At 37.6% G+C, this 23,588-nt stretch overlaps 1 protein-coding gene across 13 annotated transcripts in view; it reads right to left on the reverse strand.

Moving 5' to 3' along the window:
- Window positions 1-312: 312 nt before the first annotated feature.
- The window catches only part of MPDZ (multiple PDZ domain crumbs cell polarity complex component), a 94,204-nt gene continuing 70,928 nt past the window's right edge, over window positions 313-23,588 (reverse strand). For 11 of the 13 annotated variants that reach the window (XM_072922898.1, XM_012577745.4, XM_030257304.3 and 8 more), the window contains 20 exons: window positions 23,231-23,393; window positions 22,433-22,629; window positions 17,380-17,471; window positions 17,025-17,115; window positions 16,603-16,683; window positions 15,962-16,054; window positions 15,797-15,871; window positions 14,278-14,455; window positions 13,363-13,508; window positions 12,959-13,042; window positions 12,662-12,855; window positions 12,262-12,409; window positions 8,842-8,928; window positions 7,439-7,535; window positions 6,752-6,795; window positions 5,576-5,698; window positions 4,695-4,799; window positions 4,463-4,575; window positions 3,319-3,442; window positions 313-2,573 (listed from right to left, as the gene is read on the reverse strand). In XM_072922898.1, the coding sequence (XP_072778999.1) occupies window positions 2,427-2,573; window positions 3,319-3,442; window positions 4,463-4,575; window positions 4,695-4,799; window positions 5,576-5,698; window positions 6,752-6,795; window positions 7,439-7,535; window positions 8,842-8,928; window positions 12,262-12,409; window positions 12,662-12,855; window positions 12,959-13,042; window positions 13,363-13,508; window positions 14,278-14,455; window positions 15,797-15,871; window positions 15,962-16,054; window positions 16,603-16,683; window positions 17,025-17,115; window positions 17,380-17,471; window positions 22,433-22,629; window positions 23,231-23,393 (2,382 nt within the window). In that variant the 3' untranslated portion in view covers window positions 313-2,426. Of the gene's footprint in view, window positions 2,574-3,318; window positions 3,443-4,462; window positions 4,576-4,694; window positions 4,800-5,575; window positions 5,699-6,751; window positions 6,796-7,438; window positions 7,536-8,841; window positions 8,929-12,261; window positions 12,410-12,661; window positions 12,856-12,953; window positions 13,043-13,362; window positions 13,509-14,277; window positions 14,456-15,796; window positions 15,872-15,961; window positions 16,055-16,602; window positions 16,684-17,024; window positions 17,116-17,379; window positions 17,472-22,432; window positions 22,630-23,230; window positions 23,394-23,588 lie in introns of those variants that run through there. The other 2 variants (XM_072922901.1, XM_072922899.1) reach the window with 2 other exon arrangements.

The raw sequence follows: 23,588 nt of genomic DNA on the forward strand, positions 1-23,588 counted from the left end.
CCTGAAGGAATGTTTTTTTAACAATGATTAACGCTCTGTTACAAAAAAGCGAGACTGTGGCAAGCACATTTCTCTCTGTGCACCTCAATGAAAAATCCTGAGAGAGAGAGAAATGTGCTTGCCACACAAGGCAGCTTCACAGTTTCATGAATTTGAGAGTTTGCTAGTTAAGATAACATCTTTTTTTAAAAAAATCAATTTTTAGCACATGCTTTAAGGTTTACATTATTAAATTGTTTTGAATTAATCTTTTGCAACAGAATGAATAATGCAAGCATGATATTATAAAGCAACTAGTAACACACCCAGAACTTCACTTCATCATGACAGTTTGAAGTTTATTAATTTAAATCCCCCATTGTGACACAAGAGCAGTAACAAAATAGCTGTACACTACTTCTGTTACAAATATAGATACTATTTAAAGTGACTTTACATACTCTAATGTAAGCATTTCTCACTTTATGCAAAGAATAAGTACAAAAGCAGTTCAATAACAGCAGCATCCTGCAATGGTTCCATCTAGTTTACTGCATCTTAGCCTACCACAACATAACTTCTAGAATAGCTAAAAAGACAAAGTGTGGGGTTTTTTTTGTTAATTCACTTACACACAGCTATCAATTTGTTAATACTATTTGACAGACACTCCTAATACTGCTTCTGTGAAGCACTAAAATGAATGCTAGTGTTTTGCATTATCCCCTAATAATGGCCTGACCTGCATTTTCACTTCATATTTCTCATAAGTGATAGCTGAGATAATGGCCTTCTTGCTAAAATTCCATTTTTGCTAATTAACACAAAGCATCCTGCTGCTAAATAGCATACTAGTTTGACTGATATCTTCCTCTCTCAAAAGACTCAGCTGATTTTTTTCTGAAGGAAAATAGATCATGGGAAAAGCATGCTTTATTTGCCAGATTCCTAAGAGCATGGCAGGCAAAGGCAGGCAGGCTACAATCAGCTAAGTATTTCACTGAGTGCAGTTTTTAGATAAAGTTTAAGTAATGATAAAGTGATGCATTTATTGACCATGCTGCTGATCAAAGAAATGCAAGCAGTTGCATTGTACTACTAGATGCTTTTATCTGTGCTTCTAAAATTAATATCCCCAAAATAATAGTTGTAGCTGTCAAAGCTCCTCTTCTGCTTGTTACTGATGCAAACCCTCACTACTGTTTCACTATTCACCTCAACTGAGGCATTTTCAGGTCTTTACCCATCCTCAATCCATGACTCCTGGTTGTATGCCTCCTCAGTTCAAAGCGGATTCTATCTTAGCTGCTAGTGGTAATAGCAGCAACACCATTAATGTCAACTCCTTCCACACTGGTAATATCCAGACAGCTGCTGGCAGCTAAGGAGAGCTGCTCTGAGAAGTTTGTTCACAGCTCTGATGCAAGCAGCTTGCAGAAATATCTGTACTGACCCTGTATGTGGTGGTGCATGTTCAAGGAGGACAACCTTTGCTTACAGATACTTCATTATTAGAAAAGCTGTTGTTACCCATAAAAACTATAAAATATTCCTATTTTAAAAGTCTAGTTCCTCTAAATCTGCAGTTGCTGGGCATTCTCAATCACCAGGAATAGTTTCCACTAGTAATGGATTTTTCAGCCCTGAGCACAAGTCCCACAAAACCCACATACAAAACAAACAAACAAAAACCAAAACCACTATCACCACCACCAACACACCCCCACTGCTGCCAACATAATGAAACCCTCAAACCTAAGCCAAGTGAAACTATTCTTTTTTTCAGATACACCATCTCTTAAGAAAAATTTAAACACACAAAAAGACAAGCAAAAAAATCCCCCCAAGTTGCCAAACTAGTTTCTATTGAGCACTGTGAAATAATACAGCCATTGAACAGTTTGGGTTGAAAGGAACCTTAAAAATCATCTAGTTCCAAAGAACCATCTAGTCTACTACCCATCTGCCTCCAGATTACATACATTTCCCCTTATCTTCAAAATCCATGTTTTAGTAATATTTTCTTTCTTAAATAACCTTATTCCTGTTTTCTGACTATTGCTACCCCTGCAACCTCCGTGCTGACTTGGTGAATTTATCATTTTTCCAACATTATTCAAATAGGCAAAGTCTCTTCCCAAAACATTTTCAGTTTTCTTGTGTGGTTAATAATGACAACATTTTTTTTCATGGTGACTTACTAATACGAAAAATATCCATGTGTTTCCACTATCAACATAACTTCATCCCAGTGGTTTTACAGGAAGAGAAGAACTTCTAAAGTAAACAAAAATATGGTTAACTGTTACTTTTCTTCAGTAACACAGTTGTAACACAGTCCTGTGAAGCTGAAAGAGCAAGAAGACTACACAAACATTTCCATTCTCTTTACTATGTGGAAAGTAAACAATATTGTCTTACTGACCCTAGCTTGTCAGGCAGCAAGTTCATGACAACACAGTCAAAGTGACTGTTCCTTTTGTCCTTTTCAGAATAGCAACTGCTTCCTCATGGGTCACCCCTTCTAAACTCTGCCCATTCACAGCAATTATTTGATCCCCCCTCTTGAGGCGTCCATCTTCTGCTGCTGCACCCTGGAACAATAAAACAAGTAACTGCAGACTCATGCATTTCTTTTTCTTCCTGACATACAGTCCTGAAAAGAAAACCTCATGCAACATTTTTGGTTTTCAGGGATACAGATAAAGCCAGTTGTTGAGAAGACTGCCAATTTTGCATGCGCTGCCCAGTCAAGTTCCACATCTAGAAATTGGAACTACATGATTGTTTGGTTCCCTCAACCCTGTTTCTCCAGCTAGTGTAAGGTTTAAACCCTAGTAGTATAAAAATAACATTTTCAAGACCTGCAGAACTTTTCACCAAGTGGTGTAAAAGGCAGCTTTATACTTTGATGTATCTTGAAAATTTAGCATTAATGATTCGAGTTTTCTCTGACTCTCTGTTGTTTCCTAGAGCCATCCAAATTATCAAATCTAGGTCAGCGTCTGAACTTGTCTGAGTTCAATAAAACATTTCCCTCTACTACCCATAGTAAACACACTCAAAATACAAGGCGAGGGAGCTTTTTTCCTAATTACACAATTTCAGACTTGAGAGGTGGACAAGACTGTCAATAGGCTGAGTCATGTATATGGAAATTCTTAATCTTTTGAAGATCACAGCCTTCAAATCTGCAAGCATATTTTGATCAGCCTTTGCACTAAAAAAGAAAAGCTGTGAGTAACTGTAACATTCTTTTGACTGCAAACCCAGGCTAAGATTTAGAACAATAACTGCAGTGAACTAATAAATGGATTGATTAAACAGATTTCCACCTACCTTTGCAAACACTGTCTTCACATAAATGGGCAAGTCTCCATGCGGACTGCCATAGCCACCTACAATACTAAAGCCAAGGCCGTCTGGTCCTCTGTCCAGAGTGATGGTCTTGTACTGAGGAGGTCTAAGTAAACAGAAAAGAATATTTTGTCTGAACTTCAGAATTAACACATAGAATATCTAACAAAAAAAACTACTTTTCTTAAGCTAACCGATACATTTCTCTTTCCATTATAAATACAAATACTTTTGTTATAAACAACTGGCTATTTCAATTAATGTATAACTCTGTAAACTACCCAATTATTATTATATTATTATACAAAAGTAGCTATTTAAAATACATAGCTCAGGGCATATTTATGACTGCCATGTGCCACCAATAGTGCTTACTAGTGAACTAGAGAGGCATTGCCAGTATTTCCAGATTCCCTAACATCTACTTGAAAAATCCTGTAATGTCTAAAATTAGCTCAAATAGTTCATGCTATTAAGGTTTAATTGCTTCTCTCCTAATAAATGACTGTGTATTTGTATTTATGTGTTTATTATACAGATCATTTATAGGTGTATATCCCCACATATACTTTGATAGTAAGAAATTTTGGAATTCTACTTTTCAAAGTAGGTATGTGTGGCTAAAGAATATTTCTTCTCTTTCCCCTTTCCTAAAAGCAAAAATGCTTCAGATTTATAACAGAGTTTGACACAAAACTTTTTTACATAATGCACCTTGCAGAATACCAGAAGCAGTATACTTTGTATACCAGAAACATCTGATACTCCTGATAGCCCAGCACTAGAGAGCACACTACAGAAATATAGACACAACAGTGGAAAGAGAATTTCTGGGTGTATCAATTAATCCTAGCTACCCAGTCTTAGTAAAACAATTGAGGCTGTAGAAGAAATTAGTTCACACAACAAGTCTACAGAAAGTAAAAAAAAATTGCAGCACAGCAAATTGCATAATGAAAAACACAGGAAAGGACCTATGGCCCACAAGTCTCATGTATAGTAAATATGTTAATCATGATTAAGCCAAAACTGTCATCCATAATTTGTTAGAATTTGTAAAGGTTTATAGGCTGATTATCATCTAAAGTAGCAGGCTACAGAGGCTTTACATTCTATAGTTACTGACCCTAAATCATCCTGAAAAATGCCAGTTGAAGTTAGTCCTGCAAATGAAAGACTGGGGATAGGCGGATCCTGCTGCTGACCAGTTATGACACTCACTTCTCCTCCAGCTACAACCTAGGAAGAGAGGTTGGGAATCAGTGATAGAAGAATGCTGACACTAAAATAGTTCAATGTAGCAGCTGGCTAAACAGTATTCATAAAATGTTTGAAATGTCACTGAGGATTTTTTTTACCTGCAACTCAATAGTGCCTGAAGCATTTTTTAAGATATTAACAGCTTGGGAATGAGTCATGCCCTCGGTAGATGTTCCACAGATGCTAACAATCCTGTCCCCAACCTACAGAAGAAAATGTAGAAAATCTAACTTAGCTACATTGATTTATTTGCCACTTTCAACAATAGAAGAACTATGAAAAACGCAGGTAATTCAACATCAGTATTAGCAAACTATACCAGTTTAGTGAAATCTGTGTAAAAAGTACTGATGCTTTACAGAACTGATCCTAAAACTCTAGAAATATACGTTAAAAAACAGAGATAAATTTTGCATGTCACCTGAAAACAGGCAGACTGATGTAGCAAATTATCGTAAGAGATTCTGTTTGGTTTCACCTTTAAATAACATTTTCCAAGAAACCTGAGTCAAATTCAACCACCTTTGATGCAGATTTGATACAGCACACATTAAAGTACAGCTTCAGATAAAATCTCCCACTCTAACTCAGAGCATAAAATGTACTCTCTCTATCCTAAGTATAGGAAACATGAGAGAAAACAGACTGCATACCTTTGCAGGAATGACCACTACACTCACCAGTGGTACTTGTTTACAGAACACATCCTTCTGAACCACCTTCTATGCTTTTAATTTTCACAAGCTGGCTAATTCTAAGATCCAAGACTGCTTCAGGACCTCCTTTCTTAAGTTATCACGTGTCACCAGTTATACTTTGCCCTACTATCTGAGTTCCTTTTTCATCAATCCAATCAGCAAGAATCCTTTCCAGAGCCAGAAGCACTTATGACTGTATCAGTGAACTGCTGGTTTACTGACTGTCTAGAGCAATCATATTACCCATGCAATCTTTACAGCCTTCTTAACAATTAACTTACTCTTAATTTCTGAGTCTGGGCTGCAACTCCATTTGGGTGCATCATGGCAATAAATATAGGAACATCTCCAAGAGGACTTCCTACACCTCCAGCAATGCTCACTCCTAGTGAATCTGTAGGGTTCTGTTATAGTAAAGAAAAAAAGATTAGATTTTTCTGGAAAGTAAAACACAGAGAACTGTAGGCTTACCTCAAAAGATGGCTAAACCCCCTACATTATGATGATTAGAATTCTTGTGTCAAGCCAGTTTTTAAGTTTATATGCTTTGCATCACCTCAAGAAAGCAGAGACACCAGAATGGATGTTTCTTCTTCTCAGTGGCAGGTGAAAATTTGCTAATTTCGTTGTGTGTTTTATCTTAACCAAACTAAATAATTACAGAATTCAGCATCTGACTCTTAATGTCAGCATAGAGTTCTGAGCAAGGAAAACCAATGACATGGGACTGCTGCCCTCAGTACTGTCTATATTCTATATCCTGTTATGAATCTTCTGAAGACCAGAATTAATCTTTATGCTCCCCCTTGTGCCCAAATGTTGAAGAGCAAAACCAGCTGCTTACCACTGTACCACACCCACATCACTGTAAAAACTGCCATTGCAAACTGCTATTTGCAGATTCTACTGTAAAAAGAATAGCTGAATACAATCCGTGTAATCAAGTGAACTAGATGCCAAGTAAAAACAAATAAATATAAATATTTTGGAAAATAAGATGCAGTTGGTAACTAAGCTCACACGCATAATGAAGGTGACTAAAGTTGACACTTGAAAACCTGGCAGCTGTCATGCAAGAACCCACTCATTAAAAATATGTGTGAAGAAAAATATCAAATACCAAAAAACAGCCTTCCTACTTTGGTACAATTCCCCTGACTTTACCACAACAGAGTCTGCATTTAACTCTATCTGGTAACAATAAAACTAGGTCCCAGTATCTCTTCCTTCTTTTCCTTTTAACTCATAAAGCATGATAACATAAGTCACATTACTTTACATAAAAATATAGGCAGTGGAGATCATACAGTCCTGAACTGAAAAGACAGATGAAATAATTTCCTGTTCCTTTCCTAAAACAATGAATAGGCCTAGACTTCTTTCATTCTGTAAAGACACCTATTGAAATCATCTACAAAACCTATTCCTGATAAATGCCACTGCATGTTACAACTTACCTTTTTTATTTCAACTGTTCTTAGTCCCTGTATTTCAGAAGTTGCTGTCAAATGAATTAAAATAAATTAAAAAAAAATAGTTAAACTAGCAATCCTAGAAAACTTTTTAAATAAAGTCATTCAAATCACCGTGCTGATACTAATTTTCTGCTTGTTTGTTATTTTACTCTGATTTTGATAGTGGCCATCATTACAATAATTGGATGGAAATACTTCTAGAATAGGTGAAAGAATCAACCATTTTCTCTATTTAAATAACTTCTAGAATAAAACTGCTAAGCTCAAATGGAATAGAAAAAAAACCCCAAACATTCTTTTCTAGCAATACTTTGATCAGAAATAACTTTGTTCTAAATTTAAGCATGAGACAGCTATTCCACATGTATCTGGATTTCTATGAATAAGACAGCTTGTCATATACTGAATTTAGATTAAATAAAAAATTATGGCTAAACTTAGATTGTCAATATCTAAACTGCTTACATAAGAAGTTGTTAGTTTATTTTATAAAAAGCTACTATAAGATATATATGATGTATTGAGCAGTAATCGCTTCTACAGTGTTTTACTGAATAAGGAATCACTTTGAGGCCTACATCACATAGTTATAACATTTTAACAGAAAGATCTCAGCGACCAGTTCACATGTAGAAAATACTGAAAGCACCAAAAAACTCTCCAACTTACTGGTATGCCTCTTTAGGCCACTTTCAAAGACCTCGGGTGCACCGGACCCAGAAACTGGGAAACTGAACGATGAGAGACTGCCACTTCCTTCACTGACCTGCACACAGTGTTAGAGTGGGATTAGAGAGGAGCTTCACTGTCTCAGCTACTAAAAGTAAAACTGTAACTCACTGTATTAATTTTATTTTCTGCAGTATTTTATTTTTTCTGTGCCCAGTTAAAACTGAGTCGGAGAACTCCACAAGTTTTTTGGTCACTGTAGATAGCTCTTTTTTGAAGCATCATTAGACCAACAGACACTGTATTTCTACAAACCCATGCAAAGCTTTGAAGTGCTTCTTCTGAGGGCCAACAAGGTCCTGGTATTTGCACCTTCTATCACCTTATAGAGATCTTCTATTGCAAGTTAGCTACAAGTGCCACAGTAAGGACAGAATACAAAAGACAGATACAAGTACATCCTCATGTGGGCTCTCAAATGTTCAGCTACTGCATCAGGTGCAACAAAGATTAGGCTCTCCACTCAACTTGACCTGCACAATTTCAGGAAGATTTTTCACTATACTTGAAGGGCAAGTACAGGAACAACATGGTTCCGAGTGAGAATAGTCCACTGACTGTGACACACTCTTCAAAACATTCAGCACTGTGAACTGCATCTTAGAATAAGACCAGCAAGCTTCCATGCTGTTTAGCCATACTAATTCTGAAGAGAGCCTAAAATGTCAGTTTTATCTAGTCTTAAACTGCTCACTTGGATTTTAATTATGTCTTAAAATTATTTATATTTAATACTTGATAATTTTCATCCCCAGTTCACAACCAAAGGAAGTTAAGGTAATTTGTGAGCTTTCCAGTAGCTCCTACTGGATAGAATCACAGTGCAAGCTGCTATGTCATGGAACATGCTTTCAAATACAGAAATTGATGTGAGGTTCTAACAATTCACCATCAGACCAACAATAAAATAAATAAGAGAAGTCTGATGGAAAGAGCACAGGTTTCCTGGTTGTGGCAATCGAGATTACAGTAAGGACATGCAAGGAATGGAAAAATTCTCTAAGCTTACTGAAGCAATAATCCACTGCATGCCAACTATTCTGACAGTAACTATGACATATAAAGTTGACTCTAACTTCTTCTGGTATTGATGAGAATTGGAGCTCTCTATGCTTCCAAGCTGGAGCCTGGAGAACAGTTATTTCTGGATTATACTTTTGGCTAGATCCTGTCTGTAACAATTTGCTAAACTGAACAAACAAAATGGCTACTGAAGAGCTGAAAAACTTTTTCATCTTGGATCAGGCATGTGAAAAGTAATTGTCATAATAAAACTGATCTTTCTATTTGTTTTCATTATTTAACATTATTTCTCCTAACTAACCAGTTTTGTAGTTACATACCTGACTGCTCTGAGATGTTCTCCTTTCAGAGTGAAATGGCCCAGCTTTTATTCTTCCAACCTCTAGTCTTACTGTACCTAAGGAACACTAAAGAAACAGTTACTGGTAACATATCTCTTCTGTCTACAAGACTAAAGCCTACAATATTTAGGTGACTTTCCAGAGAGTGGAAGAAGAAAAAACACATGGACAGATGGAAAAAACCCCATGGACTAGCAATCCTGAAATGAGCACTTTGCAGATAGAGTTCCTGGCAGGACCAGTTACACACAAGAAGTACACCATAGTACTCAATATTAAGCAGGATACTTTTTTAATACTGGATTAATCAGTATTACAATGCAGACATGAAAATCATACAAGAGGAATAATTCCATTACATTACACTTAATAAGGAATAGCTTCTGAACTGCAATGTCAACATACAATTTTTACAATATAAACTAAAACCAGTGTAACACCTCGAAGTCTTAATCATTATTTCTCTTGATATGACTGAGAATATGGCAATTAAACTAGAAGTTACTCATCTCTCTCAAACTTTTGAAATTTTCTGTTAGTCTGGATAGACACCAACATAACTAAGAAATTTTGGGCAGAAAATTTCCTAAACTTCTATAGTTTAAGTGAACTTTCTGCATCAGACTTCCAGCAATATGGATATGGACTGACTGCACATTGGAAAGTTTTTTCACTAGCCTTTAAGATTGTAACTACTCTGTTGGGTATTCACATGTCTACATAAAATGCATGACTCAGGAGAAAATTCACCCTGCAATTAAGTATTTCAAAATCAAGACATTATTTGAAATAAAGGAAAAGTTATTACCACAAGGCTAAGATAATTATACTTTCAACGTAATACAAGTAGTGTCAAGAGAAGGCATCAATCTGCAATGTGTTAATACAGAAATTTCAGGATTTTTTTATTTTGATTTTTTTCCTTTCACTGGGAAGTTGTCAGTGGAAACTTATGCATTCAAATAATTTAATAATAAATGGGGTTGACTTTACTTGTCATGTTTTAACTTTATTATCCTAAAAAAGATTAATCCATTTGTCAGAAAAATCCATAGTAATAGGCCAATATATCAAAACCAACCAGACATATCCATTCAAACAAAGTTTCAATACCTCATACTCTGTTGCTATTCTCTTAGGAATGACACTAAAAAAGATTAATTACTTTTATTTATAAATATTTATTATTTATTAATAAAAGTGATTTATTAAATATTTTTTTATTTTATAAATAATGTTGACTTCTCAATGTCCTGGAAAAGACTTGATCAAAACTCAGGCAAAACCAGAGCAAAAAAAATTATTCTTTGCTTGTATGAATTTAGTCATATTAAACTATATGGACAACTGTTATTCAAAGTGGAAAATGAGGAAATATGTACCTAAAATTTCCACATCCTCACAAATGCACAAACCCACAAATGAGATTTTAAAATTATGTGTGAAAGTAGGAGGTAATACTTTCCAATGGGACTCATGAATAAATCAATTCCCATTTAGTTTTACTACACCTTTCTCTCTGTTCCTAAATTCTTCCATTTGATAGATCCAGTAAGTTTAGTGAGGGAAAAAGCTGATAGTCTTTTCCTATACTTTAGGGGATACTTCAAAAGAAACACTGCAAGAACAGACAGAATTCTCAGACTGATGACACATTGTATTTGTCTCATTCTACTTAAAATACACAGGAATTTTCCAAAGATTATAAAATAATTTTCTAGCAAAATACATTTTAGGCAGCTCAAGACAATTCACTCTAGATCCTACTCTCCATTCTGAATGAAAAGTGAATGGATACCTGAAAAGAAAACAGTGACTGCCTATATGTGAGTGACCATGTTTTATTCCACTTATACTACGTGAACAAAACAATTATTAACAATAGTATGTCTAAGGTAATTTAAAAGCCCATTTCTTAGGGCTATGACAATTCACTACAAGTGCTACTGAGCAATGATGAAGTACTTGAATATATGAATGATAAGTGGAATCAATTAGATACTCCAAAATGCTTCTCAAAATGAAAGAAATTTCCCACATAAAAAGGCATTTTTATTCAGAGAGGTACAGCATACAAAGAAGAAATGCTGTGTTCTTCAATAAAATTAAAAAACTATCATGTAAAAAGGGAAAAGTCTTATAACCAAAGAGGAGTATACTAACAAGTTCAGTGTCACGACATAGATCCTGTTCTGGCATTCTCACTAATGGGCACAAGATGAAAATACAGTAGCCCTCCTATCTCCCTTTCTGACCACTGCTCTCCCCCAGGATCCCTGCTTGCCAATAAATCCAAAACCTCAAGGACCTGTTCAAGATCTGGAAATATATACCTTTGAATGTGAGTGTTAAGAAGCCTGCCCATGTGCCTATGTATGTATCTAAGAGAAGGCTATAATTATCATCTGTTAATTTTTTTCCAGTGAAACAGTTTTCCATTGAAAATGCTGACTCAGTGGAATCCTTGCCAAGCAGCATGTCTCAAAACTCTGGACTGAAAAAAGAGACAAGGTGGTTAACCAGCTGGGTTTCCTGGCAGACTACAGGAAATATTGTATATCTAACTTCATTCTGATTTGCAAATAGGGCAAGGATATCAGAAAAAAAAAATTATCAAGAATAGGTTGGCTCCAAGAGTTGCAGGTAGTTACTTCAGCAAACTCTGTGAAAGCAGTTTCTTATACCAAATTCTTGGTCACTGAAAAACCCATTGTATTATTTAATGGATGTAAAGCAGCACAAGACATTCACAATTAAAAAAAAGATTAATGTCTCCTAGTAGACTAGGTTACTTAGAGACCCATCCAACCTGGCCTTGTACACTTCCAGGGATGGCGCATCCACAACTTCTCTGGGCATCCTATTCCAGTGCCTCACCATCCTCTCATTAAAGAATTTCTGACTAACAACTAATTAAACTTACTCTTTTAGTTTGCAACCATATCCTCTACATATCTCTACATATCCTCTGCCATATCCACTACAGGACCTTGTAAACAAACTATGAAAGTAGTCATTTTTAGCACTACTACTTTGCTGAATTCTCCATTTGAAGTCAGTTCTGTGTGTCTTTCTGAAAATGTGAAACAGTCAACCAGCTACCAGAGTGTTTGACAAAATAGTGTTAAGTTTTCGGTTGTTCTAGGTGATGACATTCTATAAAGGTCTTCTATGAAGCCCAGTGTTCATAAATATACAGCTTTCTGCACCACCACTACTCCCAGTTTTATCAGGCAAAGTATCAAAATCTCTCTAGATTTCAGGAAGCATAAATTTGGAATCCCAAGTCATCTCAGTGACATCTCAGTAACAGGCTGCTCTCAGTTTGAATAAAGTTAAAGCTTTCAAAAAACCTGATCTCAATTTTTCACTCTTATCCATCTTCTCTTTTCCCAATACCTTTAGCAAAGCTGCAACAGCCTCCTGGTTAGCATTTCGGACATCTTCTCCATTCACTGTCAATATCTGGTCTCCTTGCATCAATCTCCCATCTGTATCTGCTATTCCTCCTTTGACAATGTCTGACACAAACACACCTGTGTCATTTCTGTAAATACACACACAAATTTTACATTAAAGTATTGTTTGACGGTCATGTTTATGGCTTGCTATTGGGAACACAAATAAACATTGTCTCATTTTTCTGTTGAATAACACTGGCTTAGTTCCTTGAGGGAAGACTGGTTAGCTTAAATACAAAAATAACACGTATGGCCTTCAAACCCACAAGATCTGAGCACCAGATCAGAAATAAACATAAGCAAGTTCCAAACAGTAAATCTCCAGGTACATTACATACCGTTTCCCAACAATACTCAGCCCAAGGCCTTTACCAGGCTTCTTCTGGAGCTCTATATTCAGCACATCATACATGTCTTCCTCCTTGTACTGGGCTTCATCTCTGTACACAGTCAGACGAACTTTTTGGGGTGTCTGACGGAGGACATTAATGGCTTCATCATGTGTGGCATTCCTGAGGTCAATTCCATTCACCTGCAATGAAAGTGTACAATGGTAAATTGTGCACCTTCCAGCAGACAAATACAAAAGGCTTAGCCAACAATGAAAACAAAAACAACCAAAGAAATCACCATGCCTCTAGTATCTGATCACCAGCCCACAGTCGTCCATCTTTAGATGCTGCTCCTTCTTCATATACCTCATGGATAATGATTGCTCCCTGTCAACAAAAACAACATCAAAATTGCATGTTGAAAGAACAACTACCATTTTGAATCACAAGTAACTGAAAATTGCTACTATAATTCATCCGTGAAAAGTCAGATGGAATGCAAGTCAGATGCATAATGAAAAAATTACCAAAATATTTACTAAGCTCATTTATACTTTTAATTTTAGAAAGATATTTTTTCTTATTTTTGTTTCTTTTGTGTCTTTTTATAAATGCTTTAGAAACAAATGACAAAAACCCTCTTCCATCGGACTTTATTTTCATTACTGTTATTTCACATGAGAAACACATATATTTTTCCAGCTAACCAGCAAAGTGTCTGCTCCTCCAACAATGCTCAGACCAAGACCAGTCCGCCCTTTGGAGATATCAATAGTTGTTTCACATCCAGGAATGATGGGACAAGTAGCTGGGTCAGAGGTTAACATGGCTGGAGTTGAAGACCTGCTTGCATCTAAAACAACAATAAAACATCCTAGTTACAGTAACAGAGTTCAGTATAAGGAAAGTGATTTTAAAACAGCATTTCTCAGAGTTCACTGACAGCTATATAGCAGTAACTGAACAGCTGATCCACAGACACTGATGCTACCAATTCTCCCTCCTCCTTGAGAAGTATTATGCTGTAGTTTTATTTGCCATGCCCCCTGTAGTTTTTAGTCTGATTATAGTCTGGACAGCCAAAGCAGATATTGTACACAACATATTCTATTTAGGATAGAACTTAATTTATACACCTATATGATGTGTGCATCACTTGACTTATTATTAACTTAGAAGTATTTTGCTCAGCCAATGAATATCATCCATCAGGAACATCTTGACTCTCCACTCTGAAAGAGAAGAGCCAAATGTGGCTAGTCATAAATGGCATGACAGTCTCAACCATCCTCTTTTTCTGCAAAAAAATGTTATGACTTTTCTCCCTCACCTGAAGGAATGCCTTTCACTTAGTTCTAGACAACCACAACAGAGGCACCTGCTGCATGTCTGAGATGGAGGAAAAAATCCTTTCATCCTCCTGCCTCTACAATAGGAAGCCAAGAGGTAGATCTTCAGTATGGGGGCACAATGCTTTATTTATAGATATATGAATATGTAATCTGGAAATATTAGAAATGCAGGAGACAGCTCAGTGCATACAAAAAGGGAAAACTTACAAGCTGGGTCTTTGTTTTTATGTTACAACCCCGATGAGTGCAGACACACAAGGAAAACATTACTTTTGACTGCTTCTGGTTCTGGTGAGCTGGAAGTGGGGACAGCTGCTGGTGGTTGCATATTCCTCTTCTCTGCTGGAACAGTGCTGGGAGGGGCTGGTGCTGTAGTCAGGTTATCTGTCTCTGCTGGGTTAATTGTAAGCCTCACCACAGATTTGGATGTCTTCAGGAGACTAATAAACTGAATGATAAAGAGAAAAGCCTATGAAAACTGTTACCGGATTGTTCAGTTGCAAACCAAAAATAAAGCAGAATAACAGCTCTGCAAACTGGAGCTACTTGTCAAAATCCTGCAGGTTTTCTCATAAGGAATAAACACAAGTATTGATGTTTTCTTCTAAGAAACCTTGTTCCATGAAACTTTGCCAAACTATACTGGATGAGAACATGGCAGTCTTTCAGTGGCTTCTCTAGACAAAATACTATATTGTATAACAATTATTAGAAAAACAGAAGTACTGCCTTTTAATGCTGGGTGGAGCCCAATTCTGATCTCGCAGAAGTCAATGCCAAAAAACCTAGTGAACTAAAGAAATGTGCAATTGTTATTCTGGAAGAAAAGCCTGAAAATACTACCTGAGTTATGGAAGGGAGAGACAGACACCAGGGTGTAATGCAAAATCTAGTTCAAAGAGATACTGAAAACCCTTCAAAATCAATTGCCATCTTACAGAAAAGACATCAAATCCTCTTGAGACTTTACATTTCAGTAGAGATATTTTCAGAAATTACTTACTCAGTCTCTGTTCTTACAAAGATTACCTACCCTACCTCCTTACAGGCAACTTCGCTATCTCTTATTTACTGCCTCAGAGATAGCAGCACATCAGAGAGTAAGATTGATGCTCTCCTAATTGCCCTTTAAGAAACAGAAAGTAATCTACTCATGCCTAAAGAATCACTTTTCTAGGTAGCATGGTAGGTGCTAGAAAAAACAGCCTCCTTGATTTACTACAGAACCCAAATTGAGTCTGCAGAGCTAGAAGCTAGAAATAAATCTTGTTATTTAGGAATGGAGATATTTTTCTCCAAAGGTTTGAAATACTATGCGTGGAATATAATGAGACTGTTACTACAGACAGTTCCCATGGATAAGCATAGTTTATGACTTGATTTACCAGTGATACAAGTCACTCGTGCAAATTTACGCAATTAGTTTTACTGGTTCTATCACCTTAAAAGTGGACTACCTATGCAGAGTCATTATTGAGCAGAAGTTCATGTCTTTTATCACACTACTAAGTGCCTCTCAGTCATGAGGTCTGAACCACAGGGAAAATAAAATCACATTCGAAGCAGAGATATGAGGATTCATGCAAAGTAACAGCTGAGCTGTCAATTTATTAGACTTTAGCTTATTTTGCAGTAGTTTCCTTATCCAAACAGTGCCTGCAGATCTTAGGTTTTTTTAGCCAGCTTTGAAAATTAAGTATGGTCATGAGAACCTCACTAGTTTAAGACACAATCACCTCCTACATTAAGCAGTGTGCTTTCTGCAACATTCCTGACACTTCAGAAGCACCTTTTCTACAGGATATCCCACAACAATTTCATCATCCACTGCCAGAATCACATCTCCAATTTTGATACGTCCATCCTGGAAAAACAAAAATAAAAAATATGAACTATGGATGCTACTCCAAAAAATATTCTTCATTCCCTAATCAGATTTTAAATGTTCTCACACCTTTGCAGCTGCACCATGATCTGTTAAGCTTTTAATAACTACTCCATTAGTTGTGTCGTCTTCACTAATGGCAATTCCAAAGCCTCCTTGATCCTGGGGCAAACAGAAAAAAATGCAAATGGTTAAGTACTGTGACATCAAAATGTTAGAATACAATCACTAAAGACTGTCGAAGCTCACTGACATATCAAGTCTGAGGTTTCACATTGCAAAAATATTTTTGTTTTAAACTATTTCTGGAATAGATTCTGCCAAACAAACTGACTACCAAGATCAATAAGAAACACGTCTAAACTCAAACCCACTCCTTTGAAACGTACGAGGTAAACTGTGATTCAGTTTTTACTTTGATCAATTAGGGCATTGATTTTACCTGAGGAACCATCAGTAGATGGTTATAAGAAAGTGGGCTAATAGAACAAGAGAATACTTCTTCCAGAGACACAAAGCAATTAGCAAATGAAAAACAGTTTTTCTGTGAGGAAAACTTTGGGGTCCATTCCCAAATAGGAAAAGTAGGTCTCTAGAAATCTCATTTCTGACTTATAGTAACTAGGAGACTGTTTGCTGTAAGAGGGACAGCATTACAAAATTGAATGACTATTGAATAAAAATATGACTTATGTAAACTCAGTACATACCTTAGGAAGTTCCACATACTGAATGTTTTTACATGAACTTAAGTCAGAAAATGCACTTGCTTTTGCAACACTGATGTCAATCTAAGAGAAAAATAAAATGCAACTGTAAGTAGCTATATCCAACACTTTGCACCAAAACAAAGTAGTGTGCAAGTATTTAAAGTGAATCTGCTCATTTTCTAGTTTCACTTAAACATCTAAAACTCTGTTCATGGTAATATTAAACTTACTTCATAGTACAGAAGAATATAAAACAAAACAAAATTGATCACAGCTGTACTAAATTCAGCAACTTTACTAAAACCTCACTTGCTTTTCTATGGGTTTCATTTTCTTTTACTGTATTTCCTAAGCAGACAGGATCCTCCTCTACCCAGAACAATGTTAGTATTTTGGTCAAATAAGAAAAGTATTTACTTTACCTCTTGATGTTGAAGTGTCCCTGAAGTACACTGAGAAGCTTCTACTGACTTTGCAGGGCAAACAGCCATCTGATTTACTGCATCCTTGTTTCTGCAATATATTCAGTTAAATAATGTAGTAAGAAGGCAATAGTACCACCCTGTATTTCTTAGGACAATTTTAAGTCTGGTTCTTAATTTCTGGTACTCACAATACAAATATCAAAACAGAAAACTGCAAGACATATTTAACAAGTAGTAAGATTGTCTTCAAAAGCACATCTATGTTACCAAAATTAAAAATAATTAACACTGTGTGAAACTTGAGCACAATAAAAATTAAACCTTTTCAGCCAAACCTTTAAGCAGAACTCACCTTATAAAGATTACTTTAACTTTAGATGGTGCGCACTTGATTATTGAAGAAGCATTCTGATGAGTCCTTCCATAAAGGATTTGGCCATTTATCTAGATAAGGAAAGTTAGCAATTATTTATCAAAATATTCCTTACACTTAAACTAATTTTTAAGCCTTAAAAAATTCCAAATTGCTGAGTAAACAGCAACTGTATAAAAAAAAAAGTTATGTTATGTCCTACTTTCACTCCTGTTTTTCAGTAAAGATATTCACTATAGTTTGACTTCAGACTAACACCATCACAGGGCTAAAAATGTCATTCTCTGAGTTATACTGGGTTGTCTTGGCACCTAATCTATTTTTCTATTTTCACTTGCCATTGAACACTTAATGACTGATGATGTGATTAAGCAGGGCCATGGGAAAGTCTAACCATAATAAATAAATGAATTGTTTATATCCTGCAATGAGATTGCTATTCCTTATTGAATCTCAGGCACTTCGAATCCCTGAGCCAGGGACTTTATACACAGAAGTTTGAATACTGGTACATTTAGCAGAGTTTTAAATTAGATTTTATGAGGAAGAGGGAAGGGGATGTACTTCTGTGTGTCAGAGAGGAACCAGGAAACACTAACACTTTAGGAAGAATCAGGGAGAAAACTGCTAATTGACCCAAATGAACTAAGGAGGCTTCTGCTCAAAAGGTGAAGAGGTTGATAGTCCAGATTAAGTGCCTCTACACCAAACACAGGCAGCATGGGTAACAAGCAAGAGGAACTGAAACCAGTTCTTTGATTGCACAAGAATGGTGCAATTCAAAGTCTATAATCTAGCTAGACTCATAGAAACCTGGTGGGATGAATCACACAACTGAAACATTTCAATCAAGGGCTACAACCTTCCCAGAAGAAAGAAGCTGGGAAGAAGGGGCAGCTTAGAAGCTTGTGGGTAAAAATGAAAGACAGCATCAGTGAGGGACACCTTGTAGCTGGGGTCCACCACATGTTGCCTAATATCTGTGAGCCTGTTGATTTCCTGCTTCAGATACAGAAATCATCATGCTCACATACTCTCATCCTGATCAGGGATTTTAACCACCTGCTGTCTGCGGGGAAAGTGGTACAGCTGACTGCAAGCAATCCAGAAGACTCCTGGAGTGCACTGAGTACAACTTTCTAGTCTTGGTATTGGATAAACCAACCAGAGAGGCAGTGAGTGCTACTGCACCTGGTGCTCACAGTGCAGATAAGCTTGTTAGAAAGGTGATACTGGAGGCAGCCTCGGCTGTAAGTGACCATGCCCTGGTTAAATCAGTGATCTCAAGGAACATGACCTTAGAAAAAAGGCTGAGTCAGAACTGACCCTTATCTTTAGAATAATGGACTTCCAGCTGTTAAAAGAAATAGTGGATGAGAGTCCCTCAGAAACTGTCCTTAGGGACAGAATACCTCACAAGCACTGGTATCTTTTTGAGGATACTCCATCCCCATGTGTAAGAAATCAAGTTACGCAAGCTGGAAACCAACATGACTAAACAAGGATCTGCTCCTCAAACTGAGGAGTAAGAATGAAATGCATACCAGTGGAACTAGGGACAGATGATCTGGGAAGAGTACGTAGATATGGTTTGGATGGGTGTAGAGATGGGTTTAGGAATATTAAGACACAGAAGAGGCTTTGGCAAGGGATGCGAAGAGTTATCAGAAAGGGTTCTATAAATATAAGGGGTCAGAAAAGAAAGACCAAGGAGAGTGTACCTCCCTGACAATCAAGAATGGACAGCTGGTGACAATGGATATGGAGAAGGGTGAGGAACTCCAAAAGTTCTTCACCTCAGTCTTCAATGACAGTCTAGCTTCTCACATCTCTCAAGTTACTGAACATCTAGGTGGGGGTTGGGAGAAGCAAAGTCTCTCCCACCGTAAGCAAAAAGCAAGTTTGAGACCACTTGATGAAACTGAATAGGCACAAGTCAATGGGGTTTGATGATCTGCAGTCCAGGTTTCTGAGGAAACTGGCTGATACAGTTGCCAAGGCACACTCCATCCTATTTAAGTCACAGAGGTCAGGTAAAGTCCCCAGTGACTGGAAGAAAACACCACTCACATTTCTTGAAAGTGGAGAAAGGAACTTCCAGGAAACCACAGACTACTGAGCCCCATCTCTGTACCTGGGAACATCATGAAGCAGATCTTCATGGAAGCAATGTTAAGGCACACAGAAGACAAGGAGATGATCTGAGACAGCCAGCACAGCCAGTGACATCTACTTAAGCCTCTGTTTGACAAAGTTCCACACAATGTCCCTATCTTCAAATTAGAGAGAGAGGGAGATTTGAAGAGTGGACTACTTGGTGGATAAGGAACTGGCTGGATGGAGGCAGCCATAGAGTTCTGATCAATGGTTGCGTGTCCAAGTGGAGGCTCCTGACAAGTCAGGGCTCTGTCCTGGAACTGGGGCTCTTTAATATCTTTATCAATGAAACAGATGAAGAGATTGAGTACACCCTCAGCAGATTTGCAGATGACAGGAAGATGTAGCTGATGCAACATAAAGATGGGATGCCATCTGGAGAGGCCTGGACACACTTGTCAAGTAGGCCTGTGGGAATCTCATGAGGTACAACAAGTCCAGTTACCAGGTCTTGCACCTGGGTTGGGGCAATCCCAGATAAGAGTATGGACTGGGAACATTGAGAGCAACCCTGTAGAGAAGGACTTTGGGATTCTTGTGAATGAAAATCTGGACATGAGCCAACACTCTAGGCTTACAGCCCAGAAGGCCAATGACATCCTGAGCTGCATCCAAAGAGGCGTGACCAGAAGGTCAAGGAAGCTCTACTCTGCCCTACCTCAAGTACTACATCCAGTTATGGAGTTCTCAGCACAAGAAAGATGTGGATCTGTCAGACCAGCTCCACAGGAAGGCCATGAATATGATCAGAGGGCTGGAGCGCCTCTCATGTGAAGAAAGGCTGAGACAGTTGTGGTTGTTTAGCCTGGAGAAGAGAAAATTCTGGGGAGACTTTATTGCAGCCTTTCAGAACTTAAAAGGGGCTTACAAAAAAGAGGAAGAGTAACTTTTCATGCGGGGTGATAGGGTTATGACAAAGGGAAATGGTTTTAAACTGAAAGCAGGAAGTTTTAGATTAGATGTCAGGAAAAAACTCTTTACCCAGAGGATAGCGAGGCACTGGAACAGGTTGTCCAGAGAAGCTGTGGATGCTCTACCCCTGGAAGGGCTCAAGGCCAGACTGAATGGGACCTGAGTAACTTGATCTGGTGGTTGGCAACCCAGGCCATTGAGGAAGACTTGCAACTAGAGGACCCTTAAGGTCCCTTCCAACCCAAGCCACTCTAGACTCCACACTTATTATCTGAAGATGTGGCCTGGCAATCTTTTTTCTATTTGGCAGAGCAGACTAGTCACTATAACAACTTGAAGCACCTACAATTCAGAGAGGAGAGGAGCCATCAATGTGAATTTGCAGACTAAGGCCATTATTTGCTTGTATTTTATTAGTTGCATTTTTTCTTGAAAATGGAAAACCACAGTGCTGAAGTTAACTCAAGAAAAGAGGAATGATTGAAAAAGGACAGTCTGGACCTACACAAAGGGAAAGCAGTAAAATGCACATAGGTAGCACTAACAGAAGCAGAGACATAGGAAAGCAACAGATGCAAGACAGTGTACTGAGGGCTCAGCATAACACCCGTCACCTCCTATGCAGGTTGTGTGCACCAGGCATGGTCAAAGGGATCCTGAGCCCTGTCATTTACACTGGAATTCACAACCCAAATGCAGCACTCCCTCCAGTGCTTGCCACAGCCTTATGAAAAATACATGGTCAAGCTGCCAAGTGGAGGGATGGGACACGGCCCTCAATAGCTAATGGACAGCTACTTGGGAATATAGGGAGCAAGCTCAGATGTCTGCTGTCAGAGGTGGTTGAGGCAATTTCTTAGCATTAGTCTGCAAGTTTATAATGTGGACAGTAACCAAGAAACCACAAGACTACAGCTTCAGACAGACACATGCCAACATGTTTTCAGAATATTCCACCTCTTCCACATCAGGATTTTGAAAACAGATGCTTCAAGAGAAAAATCTCACAATACTGGAGTCTGCAACAAAGTTCCCTCCATGAGAGTTGGTCCACGGTGCCAAAAATCCCTTAATTTCTTTCCTAGTCTGCAAATTCCAGAGCATATAATTTACTCTCTCAATGTCTCTCTCAATCTTTGTTCGGATTCACCATTCCCTCTCTGTACCATTTTGCCAGTACATCCTCAATTTCACATATAGCTTTGAAGTTACACAAAGCAATACTGTGAGGGTAACGTTACCTACTACTATCAGAAAGAATGGGAAACACTACAGTAGAGAATACATCTCCAAGTATCATCAGCTGGGCTGTGGAAATATAGAAACATTAATTATGCTAACACATGCACTTGAAATGTTAGTTGCATGTTTAGTGGTTCGGTCACTCCACTCCACTTGAAAACAGCACCCAAACATACCATGAGTTAGAAGTCCACAATGAAGTCCCCAGTTTATTTTCAGCATTCTGTGTCACACAACATAAAAATATACTGCTATTATCACACTTCTAGCAAACAGGGAAGTAATTAGAAAGTCTAGAGTACTCCACAGATGGATGGACTGGAGTACTTCAATATTTTTCACGGTCTGCAAATCACTACCGTTCCATACATCTCAGTAACTCAGAAACAGCTGTTGTCCCATACTTCTATTCAACACATCTTCATTCAGAATTGCAGAATCTTATTGTTGGAGTTGGAAGGGACCCATAAGGATCATTGAGTCCAACTCTTAAGAGAATGGTCCATATAGAGAGCTAACACAAAATTTAGTGTAATTATAACCAGGAAAAAGTCCGCTACACCTGATCCGCAAAGATCAGAAGGAAAATCTTATAGCATCGTGGTATGAACTTGGATAAACTTAGGATTTCAAAGTCTACTGAAAAGCATACATATTCCAGCAAGAATCTGCTATTTGAAGTCAATACATTTGGACTTCAGTATAAATTGCAAAAACTCACCTCTAGCAACTCATCTGCAATCTGTAACCTGCCATCTTTTCCAGCTGCTCCATTTGGATCAATTCCCACTATAAAGACACTCATCCTGGATCGGTCTTTGTTACCAGCAAGACTAAGTCCCAGACCTGTCTTTCCTTTTTCCAGCTCAATCATGTGTAGCTCCCCTGGTAGAGTTCCATAGCGCTGCACAATCTTTTCTAAATGTAAAAGTGTGGGTAGCAGAGGTTAGAGTTTCATTAGAAAGTTTCACAAGTTACCTAGAGAGTCAAGATCAGTGCTCAGTGTGCAGTATCTGATGGAAGAAGGTCAAAATGAATGATTAAATTTTCAGTGTAAACCACACCTTCTTTTAAACTAAGCCTTAGGTGACTTATAATAGTATTTCTAGCTTCTTGTTTTCCTTATACCTTCAGAAAATACAGTAACTTTTCTTAAAAAAGAATTTACACACAAAAGAAGTAATCCTCTCCAGTAACACTTTCAGGTAACAGATACTATCACACTGATCACTGCCAACAGTTACCTGGAGTACACTGAAATTCTTCAAGTAGTCCTACATTGAACTGGGACCATGGAGGAAAAACAAAGATTGTAGTACAACGAAGAAAAAGAAATTAATTTTATCTTTTACTATGTGCATCTGACCAAACACAACTAAAATAGCAATCTTAGCACTCAAACCATGATGCACATGAAAAAGAAGCAGGTCAAATTGCATGTCCCCACACTTGTGTCTTTTACAATGCAATTTTAATACTAAGCATTTCAAATATTATCACAAGGAAAAAAAAAACTTACTCCAGCTGTAACCAAATTCATCCTCCTTTTCCACATCTTCTGGGACTCTGATAGAAGATGACTGTGCAACATCAGAGCTCATTCCTGAAAATGCTGAAGGAGGGGGCACAGGCAAGTTACAAAGTGGAGTCTTTTCTGGTTCTGTATCAGACTGACCAAATGCCTGTGGAGAATAAGAAAAATGAAGTGGCTAAGAAGATGCAGGTTCTCTGTAGGGCAAACTAGTACACAAAAATGTCAAAATGGCAATGACTATAGCTTCAAAGTTTCAATACCAAGCAGCTGAAACTCTAAATTAATAACAGTGCACAGAAAGGTGGAGAGATCAAAGACAGAAACAAACACCAGGCAAGATAAG

The sequence above is a fragment of the Taeniopygia guttata genome, chromosome Z (genome assembly GCF_048771995.1).
Source record: "Taeniopygia guttata chromosome Z, bTaeGut7.mat, whole genome shotgun sequence".
Taxonomy (NCBI): domain Eukaryota; kingdom Metazoa; phylum Chordata; class Aves; order Passeriformes; family Estrildidae; genus Taeniopygia; species Taeniopygia guttata.